Source organism: Panicum virgatum, chromosome 9N (genome assembly GCF_016808335.1).
Source record: "Panicum virgatum strain AP13 chromosome 9N, P.virgatum_v5, whole genome shotgun sequence".
NCBI classification, from domain to species: domain Eukaryota; kingdom Viridiplantae; phylum Streptophyta; class Magnoliopsida; order Poales; family Poaceae; genus Panicum; species Panicum virgatum.
This window is the reverse complement of record NC_053153.1, coordinates 78,385,202-78,396,226: the sequence shown is the minus strand read 5'-3', so window position 1 is coordinate 78,396,226 and position 11,025 is coordinate 78,385,202. Positions and strand designations below refer to the sequence as shown.

The 11,025-nt window shown below is 46.4% G+C and overlaps 1 protein-coding gene across 2 annotated transcripts; it reads right to left on the bottom strand.

The window, feature by feature from the left end:
* Nucleotides 1-5,256: 5,256 nt before the first annotated feature.
* LOC120693061 (type I inositol polyphosphate 5-phosphatase 4-like) lies at nt 5,257-9,663 on the bottom strand. Of its 2 annotated transcripts, none has more exons than XM_039976460.1 (14): nt 9,250-9,663; nt 9,033-9,129; nt 8,707-8,781; nt 8,534-8,621; nt 8,341-8,448; nt 7,674-8,174; nt 7,444-7,579; nt 7,122-7,312; nt 6,932-7,040; nt 6,541-6,689; nt 6,149-6,461; nt 5,986-6,045; nt 5,841-5,888; nt 5,257-5,746 (listed from the first exon to the last, which is right to left on the bottom strand). In XM_039976460.1, exons 1-11 carry the CDS (start codon nt 9,283-9,285, stop codon nt 6,215-6,217), a joined length of 1,737 nt encoding a protein of 578 aa, XP_039832394.1. In that variant the 5' UTR covers nt 9,286-9,663; the 3' UTR covers nt 5,257-5,746; nt 5,841-5,888; nt 5,986-6,045; nt 6,149-6,214. The 2 variants fall into 2 exon arrangements, with proteins under 2 accessions (XP_039832394.1, XP_039832395.1); XM_039976461.1 differs by having other exon boundaries at nt 8,341-8,445; nt 9,250-9,662.
* Between the last annotated feature and the right edge of the window lie 1,362 nt (nt 9,664-11,025).

Below are 11,025 nucleotides of genomic sequence, written 5' to 3'. Positions count from 1 at the left end.
AATTGGACAACATTAGTTCTAGTTCATTATGGATTTTCGGTTACCTAAAAAATAAAATTTGCAAGTATGCCGAATTTTGAGCAGAGTGAATGGTATAATCTTTGGTAGGTAGGATACCGCATACTCTGTTCAAGAACAGGAGCTATAATTACAAAGATTTGAACCTGCAAAATCTATAAAGCCAGCACCTACCGACCTTTTTTTAAACGCAAATTCACCTCTAATCTTTATTTTCGCTGAGATATGCAAACCTTGAGTACCTTGTCCGAGCTTAAATGGCATCGTCTACGAACAATTGTGTTATTCTATGAAGCGGTACAATCAACACGAATTCTTTTAGGCAATTTTTTATAGAAATTCTTTTTTAAAGAAATTCTAGACAATTGTTCGTATGTTTGTTCGTGGTGGTTGTTTTCGGTCAAAGACCCGCTTCAGCGCAGCAGCAGCGCGCAGCGCACGCGGCACGGGCCGGCCCACAGACTTAAGCCAGTGGGCCGTGTCCCGTGGCCCAGTACACGCAACGCCAACCCCACTGGGCCGCTCGGCCCCGTCCGTCGCTAGCTCTCCGCTGGCTAGCTGCCGCTTGCCGGCCCGTACGTATCGAGCTCTCAACGGCTGCTCGCTCATGCGATACAATTCGCATGAGCATGGGAATGGCATCCGATCTGCCGGCGATCCAGCCACAGGTGATCTTTGATTCTTGAAGACAACGCCGCGCACATGCCGAGCCATGAGGAGAGAAAACACACACACACGCACACACACGACATGCCCAAGTCCCAAGCAAGTGCCGGCCGATCAAGTACACCGGCATGCTTCTTTGGCCGGCCGGCCGGCCTCTCGAGTCTGGGCGATGTGACTGTTGGCGTTATCCTCTTGTTCTCCGTGTGGTTCGATCTGCAAGGTAGCGGCGGTTCCCAAATCCCAAACACCACAAATCCACAAACTGCTGCTGCTGCTCTCTCCTCTGCATGCCTATCACCTCATCATCTACCGCACAGACGACTGATCTTCCTATAGTACCCCCACCCCAACTGCAACACGCACACGCCCCTAAACAGGAATGCCACTCACGTATAGGCGATAGATAGAGTCCCATGCAATGCATGCCAAGGAGAAGTAGAACATGAGCGATAGACACGCACGGTTCATGCATGTTGCATGGCACTGCCTGTGTGGACTGTGGATGAGTCAGCAAAGCATGCATGCATGCAAGTGAAAGTAGTGAAGGGACTAGAGAGAGGGAGAGAGAGAGAGAGAGAGAGTAGTGTAGTTCTTCTGGTCTCTCTTTCTGACAGCTTCTGCCCTACGCAAAAATGGCCAAAAGGCAAAGGGGCAGTAGGAGAGAGATTCTCTTCCCCACCAGCAGCTAGCTCATTTCCAATCCAACCGTCTTTTCTCCTGCACTTGCCGTCCGGCCTCCTCGCAAAGCCAAAGCTTGATGTGTTGTGTTCAACTTCAATGCATGCCGGCCGCCGCGTGCCCCATGCCCAAAGTTCTGCTGCATGCAGCCTGCAGCAGATGATGCTCTCCCTCTTCTCCTGCCCATCTTCATTCTTCAGTTTCCCCTGCAGGTTGCTGATCGTTGCGTTTCTTCAGTTTCCCCTGCCCATCTTCATTCACAAGCATGTAATGTCCACGGCAGAATGGTGATACACAAGGATGTGGTGTTAATTACAAGAAACTTCACGGGAAAGAAAAAATGCAAAATCAGTGATATAAAGTTATCTCCATCCTACCGTATGCATACATGTATAAACCCTATTTAGATGGGCTAAAGTAGAGTGTTAAACTTTAGCACCTATTATCACTTATATCTGCTAAAGTTTAGCCTACCCCATTAGCACTCTTATTTGGACTTCTAGTGCTAAAATTTAGTACTTCTAAATATTAGCACTCGTATCCAAACACAGTCGTCTATATATACACATAGATCAATATGCTAATAAGGCCCAATCGATCTTGCCAAGCTGTGCCCTATATCTCCCACACAAACCCTGCATTGTTCTCTCTCTCTTTTTACAGTCTTGTCTCTTCATGCATGGTGGTTTATAGCATTATCCTTGGCACACAACCTGGCATGATTGCAGCACGTCGCAGTAAAACCTTGTTTGCTTGAATGGCACGTATGAGCTAGTGCGTGACAAGACAATGCAACGCAAGGCCGCCCTTTAGGGCAGTCCCAATGGATGATTTCTAGTTTGCAGTTTCCAAGAGTAATTAATGTCAGTAGAAACTATCCTTCCCATCCCATGGTTTCTTAGCAATGTTCATTCAAACTATAAACTTAAATGCAGCACACGTTACCACATCATGTTCCAGAAGACCAAAAAAAATGGGATGGATCAATTGTGGCAAGTAGTTCAAACAACACACGCTACCACATCATGCGCGCTTGGGAAGGAGGCCGGCGGCGGCGTAGCGGATCCTGCGAGAAACGAGTAGTTTCTCCCCGACGCGCAGACGCTGGTTTCTTCTCGCCTCGTTGCAAGCGTAGACGTCGTTCCGTAGACAAGAAATCGTTTCTTCGTTTTTCCCCTTCTCTCTTCATTAATACATGTGCCAGATCATCAAAACGCTGAGGTGTCAAGCTACTTGATAGGGATAGAAACCACAATAAATTTGGCGTTGAGAGTGCCCGCCTTCCATCGTCGTGCCCTGATGCAAGCATCGATTCTCTGAATGATAGTCGTTGAGCTTTAGTATAGACTTTAAGCAGGAACAAGCCTGTTTCCCCCCATGCACGCAGAGATTGTTCGAGCTAGTAGGCAAAACCGCAAAAGTGCAGTGTCCACTCGTTATCCTCGTCGATCCCTGATCAGAAGATCATTTTCCGCTCTATACCTACATTCTCTGTAATCTTTTGTGCAAGAACTCATAACATGCATGCTGCAGATCCAGGTAAAGAATAATATGCTGGTAAAACACTACTAGGAGTCTAGGATGAGTATTTCCATATCACGGAGTTGATTATTGCTTAAACGCGTTGTGGAGTAAATAAAAGGCTGCACCCTCTCTTTGCTAATTCTGGACGGATCGAGCGAATAAATTGCTTGCTGTCGTGACGAACACTCTCCTGCAGTAGCAGTGGAGGTGGTGGACATGATGGCCATGGTTTTCTGGGTCCTCGGCGGTGAGAGCCATGACATCAGCCATCATCATCTGCTCCTCGAGATCCGAGCCGCATCAACGGCGGCCGCAGGCAATTGATGCTTCTTCTTGCACGTTGCTGCCACGATGTTGGGAAGGCAATCTTCTCACTTCTCAATTCTCAATTTCTCATCCATCCCTGCCCTACCCAGCTGGAATATTATCCACAGATTTATTACTACATATTTGCTGCCATGAACAATTGCATCGCATTGTTGCATGCTGCAAAAAAGAGCAGCATGCCGTCTAGTCATGGATGATTCATGAGGCACTGTTGCAGCGGCCGATCCAATGATTAGCCGGGCCGGGACGCAACACAATCATCCCAGGGATGCATGCAGAATCCGATCGGCGTCGAGTGGGAGAAATCCGGCCGGGATCATGAATGAATCTTGACGACCATTGCAGTCTTTGCTTGTGTTGGGCGGGCCCATGCAAAAGTCCGACCATCTCCTCCTCCTCTTCTAGTTTTCTTCACCAACAAGGCATGAATGCCTCTAGGGCCAGCGACGGCCGGCTCCCACCGTCGTGTCCTCTCATGCATGGCCTATGTGCTTTTCCACCAATCACCTCAACGCCCAAAGGGCGCGATGGCACAGCAGCCATTTTGCTCCATGCTCATGGAGATTCTTTTATTCCCAGACCTCGCTCAATTGTTACATTCACCCGGCACATGGACACAAACACACACACACATGCTAGCTCGTACATGGACGTGGCCTATTACGGAAACAAAAAGTTTATACTACGTGGACATCACATTTATTTACTGAAATGAAAGTTAAGGGCATCCGCAATGGTTAGCTATTTGGCTAGCTAGATCTGATGTGGCAACAACAACAAAATAGGAGAGAGAGTAGTCACTAGTGACGAACAAATAGCTGATCTATTTCACGTAGTCCAAAAACATGTAAGAGAAGCGTATGTGACCAATAGTATAAAATAGTCTTTTTTTCTCTCTCACCTCCACATCAGCTGACCAAATAGCTAATACTAGCTATTACCATTGCGGACGACCTAAGGCAAGAGATCATGCATGGACTGGTAACTTTGGTGGTTAACAGTTCCTACATCTTGATAGATTCAGCTTAGGTTTGGTGAAATTTACAGTTGTTCAGACCCACAAAGCCGCACAAAAGAAGGTGAAAGATGTGACTGTCAAGGTCATTTCCTTCCAACTCGCTCTCCTTTTGAGGCGCTGTGTTAAGGGCTGGCTAAACACACCAATCAAGAATAACTGTATTGTAAAAAGTGATCAGGTTCTTCGGCAGGAAATGAGGTTAAAGCAGCCTAGAACTCTGCATCTTCCCTGTCGAAACATTGGGGTCACAACGCCGTGATCTGTTATTTACTATGTCAACCATGCCACTTTTTCAGTGGACAAAGATTTGCTTCAGGAGAGCAATATCTGTTAATATAAAATGATTACACCTTCAGTAACTCAGCAGCTTCAACAGTGCCTGAAACCTGAGTTCCTCTGCAGTTCAACAGTTGGTGCCAAAGACTGAATCACCCTAGTACATGCGAGGCCCAATGGGAACGGTCTGCACCACTGAGAGCAAGTATTATGGTTGACGTTGAATCGGCGAAATCCGATGTGGCACACGGAAAAACAAGGAGAGAGAACCGCGCGGGCGTCTCACGACGCGCCCGCTCGACGCCGACGGAGACGCGCTAGCGCGGTTGTGATTGGCTCAACCGGCTGTGGGGCATTAAATTTCGGCGGAACCCACCACAAACAACCAACGCCACGCCGCGGCTCGCAGCCGGCGGTCGCGAAACCATAAAACCTGCTCTGATGCATGTTCAGGCTGCACTGAATCTGACCATCATGCGGTGGACACCAACTAGTAGACAAATCATTCCACGCTAGACCTCATCACGGCGTGCTCTTGCACTTGCATAGTTGCAGCACAAACGGAAAAGAATATCACAGGTGTCTCTGCAGGTTCCAGCAGCAATTTTTTTCTACCCATAGCCCCTGCAAGGAACAGTGAAAAAAGGGGGTAGAACACATTTTCCTGCGGGGCGACGGCTGGTGAAAATGTGACAGGTAGCCTTTTTGTCAGCTCAACTGATCCGGACGATGCTCATAAAACAAAAACATGGCAATGATGGCCTACACACCCTTTTTCCATCCATGGAAATGATCATACGAGCAATGCAGGCGTTCATGGGCCTTTTTTACAGCTTTAATACAACCACAGAGAAGTAACTATGCAAAGGACTGCTTGTCGTTATTATCTGAAAAATGTTGCCCTACAATGTACAGGTAAAAAAATATATATCTGGTGCACGCTTGCCGTTGGTGTCAGTAGTCACTCTGTTCGCTTCATCTTTGCTGCATCCAGCCAATAATATTTTTCTCTCACACAAAATCAACACCAGCCAGCTAGCAGTATTTTTCTCTTAAAAAAAATCAGCACCAGCCAACCGAACACAGTGAGTATCTTTGCTGTGACCAAAGTCTTCTGAGCTTATGATTGAATATCGTACTGTCTGCCCCAAAAACGAACTGTTTTGCTGTAAGTCAGTGAACCACGCCCCTTGCTGCAGTATGTAACTCTGCTCAGAGTTCAGAGAACATGGCCCTCACCTGCAAAAGAGAGGAAATAGGGTTGAGTGGCTCGTCAGACCTCTCATGCACCAGAGATGTAGCTCTGCTAACACGATCCTGGTCATACTCGTACCTTGTCCCATTTACTTAAATCTTGCATACCATCCGAGCACTTCCGAAGCTGTCCAATGCGCGGATATCCAATGTTACTAAATTTAGTCAGTTCTTAAGTGCTTAGTGAATCAGCTGTATTGACAATGATATCGAATGGAGTTTACCAACTATCGGACGCTGAAGCTTATGTCCATCAATGTTTGCATCGTCATCAATAATACAACCTGACATTGGAAATTATCAGTGCATCTTTTTTATGAAACTATCAGTGCATTAATTCAATATATAAATTTCAAATAAGAACCAAAGTCACTCTTCAAGACGTACCATTTCATCACTACTTAAATGTTTTAACATTCAAAGGATGCTGAAGACTGAAATCCTTGAACTCTTTCAGTAGAAGTTTAGGTCAGTGTATCCATACGGGTTGATGTCAGTGTATCCATATGAGTAAGGCAGCAGTTCTTCGATGTCCAGTTGAGAACTTGAGCAACTCAGCTTTTGGATCCGGCTATGATTGATTGATTCCACTTCTGCACTGAAGACGCTATAGACTGGCCTATGGTCCGAAAAGCGAGATTCACCTCGTACGTATGACAGTTGACCAAGGCCTCTTCCATACCATAAAATACGATCACACCTGCATGACAAGATTACTGAATTTACTTGACTGTACAAAATCTGACAAAAAATGGCACTAAATTCTGCAGCTAAAATACCATGCAGGAGTTCTCCTCTTTTCCTTCTGATTCATGTCATCTCCAGCATACTTATCAGAATTGTTCGAGTACTTGTATGTTGGGGGGAAATATATATTCCCCTCATTCCACCCGACAAATACTCGTCCACCTCTTTGCTCAATCCTTAGCTGAAAGTGTCAAGTTTTCAAGACTTTGAGACCACAGATTATTTCAAAATCATTTTTATAATGAAAACAATAGCTCTTTTGCTTTTGCCAAGCTACCAGAAATCTTGTAACATGATAAAGTAAAAGAATGACAAGACTAAAGGTACTGAGTTGCCTGTGGCACAAGAATTTTACTGCTTTAGAGAGCTTCAACGCTACACACACGCACACATTGTGCTCAAGAAGGGTTACCAAGCTCTCACCTGATCTTTCTCCAGCAAAGCTTTCCAATTGCGCATCTCCACGAGGGCCTTCACTGACCGATAGGAAAGCGCAATTCGGTAGTTAAGGTCCCCGAGCCAGATGATTCGACTGCAACGTAAGGCAAAGCAAGGGACCCAAAGTCAGAACAACATTTGGAGTTTCATAAGTCCACTAAGGTTCTTTGCTTACTCATGCTCTAAGATTGTTTCTGGTGATCGCTCATACTGCCCATAGACCATTGGAAACCTGGTCTTTCTGATGATTTCCAGTACATCGGAGTTCCTCCGCAGCTCATCACCTTCCTTCTGTCCTGAAGTCAGGTGGCTGCAGACGAAGCAGAAGCTTGTTTGGTGCAGTGACATGCTAATTGAAATTGAACCCTGGAAACAAAATTTTTACCATTGAATATTTAAGCTAGCAAGATTTCTTGTTTGTGATCAAGTCATATAGGGTAGACTGGAAAAGCGATAAAATTAACGTGATTAGGTAGCATTATAACACTATGACTAACCTTATTCCCGAGGTAGCCCATCAGTCCTCTCCCAACACAAGAAACCTTCAGATTTCTTATGTCATCCCTTATGTCTTTCCGAGCCCAGATCATAAAAAATAACCCCACCATTTGTTTGCTTGCCACCAGACAGTATCTGAACATCCAGCCACCACAAAAATAATTAACTAAATACCATAAATATAGGATTGACTAAGCTTCAGGAATGAAAACTTCGAACTTAAACTTACCTAGTATGACCAGCTCGTCTCTGACTATCTTCCAGAGATGATGCATTACCATATCCATATGACATTGGTGAATACACTGTACTCGGTGACTCTCCGGTATTATTCTCATCATCTGATGATCCACCCCACCTGCAGGTGTTCTCGTAGTCACTAGGCCTACGGCCATAGATTGCTCGGTCACAGACACTATACCGACGTTCCAGCCTTGGCTGGGGAGCAAGAATGTCACCCTCCATCCTCAAACTCCGGCTAAGCCCGGCCTGGAAAGACCGACGATGAAAGAATGGTGCATTGTTCTGCCTTGATGACAAACCCTCAAAGTTATCATCTATCTCCACCACAGGGTTAGGTGCCGGAGACGGTGTCCGGAAGCTCCCATTGCCACTGGTGCCTGGCAAATTGTTCAGTGTCCTCCTGACCAGAGACACCCATCTCCTTGCTGGGCCATTGTCCTCTGTCCCAAGAACGTTCCCAGCATTCAGCGGGACGATTTCTTGAAACCTAAACACAACAGCATTGACAAAATCAGTATTATCTTACTTGTAATTACTGTCACAAGAATTCAGATACCAACACACAGGTGTATCAACCTATTTGCTTTCTCTCTTAATTGAAAGGCAGAGCTCCTGCCATTACGTTAAAAAAAACACAGAGGTGTATCAAGTACCCGAGGACGTAGATGTCAGCAGGAGGTGCAGCATGGAGCCAGTCCTCAAGACTCATGTTATTTGGTGGGGAACGGCCACCAACATTCCATGTAGCAACAAATATCCTACTTCAAGAACAAGAAGAGTTATTTACAGCCCAAATATGCAATTGGGTATAAGCACGAGCACTAACATTGCAATGCAGAAGTGTACCTATAGTCCAATGTAACTGTAGCTTCAGCGGCGTCAAGGTCAATTTTTCCTCGCCTCGAGTGCCCATTGCTCCTCCTTGAGGACCTCTCTGAATCAACATGCCACAGAAAAGGGAATTATTCAGAAATGCATCTGTCGAGATAGCAATAATAAAGCCTTTGCTAGTTGCTCACCTGTCTTGCTCTTCTTGACTGTAGTGGGCTCCCTCCTGGTGAAGTTGCTGCCCCTCCACTCATCATCAGCCCCTCCTGCAATCGAAGCAGGAAACTGTCGATCAGGGCAAATAACTAGTAACAAGAGATTGGGAAAACTGGAAGGTTGGGAGCTTTCTGCGAGTGGCAAGAAAAGAGAAACAAGACAAGGACGGAGGAGAAGTTGAAGAAATAACAAAACTCATCTTCAGGAGACCGAAAGACATGGCAAGCTCACTGTTGGAGCAATGGGGACCAATCAGGCCCACTGATAGAAACACACACAGCGAACTCACAGAAATACGCACCTGTCCTCCCAACCGCAGCTACATCGTCGGCATGGAAGTCACGGGCCTTGCTCCTGATGTTGAACCACTTCCTCACCAAGCTCTTGGACCACGAGAGCTGCAAGTCACAGCAACACATCAAGGAGCGCCGCGACATTGAAGCACGGAGAAACAAAACAAAACAAAACAATTAATTTCAGAATGCAGAGCTCAGTGAAGGTCCAGGAATGGAAGATACCTTGCTCTTCTTGGAGGTGTTGCTGCCATCTCTCATTGTTGCTCCGGGGAACACTCATGCAGCCGAAGAGACTGTTGCTTGCTGCAAAAATGGACGGCCGATGCAGGTAGAAGAAGCCAAGCAGAGACAGAGACAACTGTTCATTTTCTATAAACAAAGCTTGTGATTTGATGGAAAGAGAGAGGGAGGGGGGTCAGGGAGAGAGAATTGAGGATGAGAACAAAATCTGGATTCTGTTTGGAGGAAAGAGCCCGGTAACACCAATGTCCTAACTGGCTCCTGAAGCAAAGGAGGAAGAACAAAATGTGATGCTATGCTACCACTAGTCTACAGCCTCACAGGGCTTCTTGAGTGTATGTGTATGTTTGTGTGAGCGAGAGCTAGAACAAGGTAAAGTTGGAGGAAGGAAGGGAGGGAGACTGGACTGGAAGGCTCTGTCTATCTCCTTCAAAAACCTGGGTCTCTGAAGGTAAAATTGTGTGAGTAGCCTGTAACACCCAGTGTTACGTTTTGGGTTAATCATATGCTTTAGTCGCTAATTCTCTCTTAAACATTGTCATTAATGTTAACATTTCTCGCTTAGTGGCATCTCATGTCAGCTGAGCTTTAATCCTTATTTTTTTCTGTCAAATTTAAAGCTCAAATCAAGTATTGCCCAACGTCAAAGTTGTAGATTTTTCCTTTCTCTACAACTTTTGTTTTGGCAAAAATTCAAGTTTCAATGTGAAATTTTGAGTTTTGGATGGTCAAAGTCGAGCTAAATTTCGTTGAATCATTTTCTCCCTCTGTTCACTGCTCCCGTCTGGCACCCATGGTCGCTCGACGCGCGGCGAGTGCCTGCTCGCCGTCGCCCTGTGCCTGCCCATACCGGCCGCTGCTCGTTCATCCTTGCGTCGTCCTCGCTCTTATCCCAAGCCGAGCGGAATCGTGCTCAAGTCGTCCACGACGCCGTCTGTGCGCAGAGCGCACGACGCGCGTCCCCGCCATGCCGTGCCGCCTCCTCTTTCTTGTGCTGCTGCTGCTCGCCCGCTACGCGCACGCGCACGCGCTCGTGCCGCCCGCACCGGCCGCCTGCGTCCATGCCACGCCGTCGCCCACCCGCGTCGCCGGCGCACGCCACGCACCGCACGCCATGGCCGCCTGCCATGGCTGCCGCCGCACCTTCATGCTGTGCCGCCGTCCAAGCTCGCTCCGCCCTCCACCAACCCCCAAACCTGCTTGCCCTCAGCCCCCTGAAGCTCTCCAACCCGGCCCCATCGCCCTCCCTCACCGGCGCGCCGCCGCATGCTGCCGTCACCGCCGCCTCCCTCACTGCTCTCGCGGCCGGCCCTCCTCCGGTTGCCCCAACTTGATTTACAAACATGCACATATCTTCTGGTTTATCAATTTACTCTTTGCATGTTTAGTTCACTGTAAAAATTTCAGAACCAGAAGATATGTGCATGTTTGTAAATCTATTTTTGTTCAGTTTGTCTTGTTGAGGATAAAATAAATACTTTTCTGTTACCAATAAATATTGATAAATTTTTGTTACACCCTTTATCAGTATGTTATCATGCCAGTTAATTTGTGTTGCTAGATCATGCCTGCAAGTTATGTTTTTTCCTTTGTTTAGTTCCTAGCTATAGCTTTACCTTTTGTGTTGTTGCTTAGAATTTACTTGCTGCATGTTAATTTCAGCAGCTTATTTGTTTCAGTTGACCATAATATGGATTGTTTTATGTACCTTGGTCATGCTTGTTTGTTAGTTAAATAAAATCTCTAGTTAATCCTTCT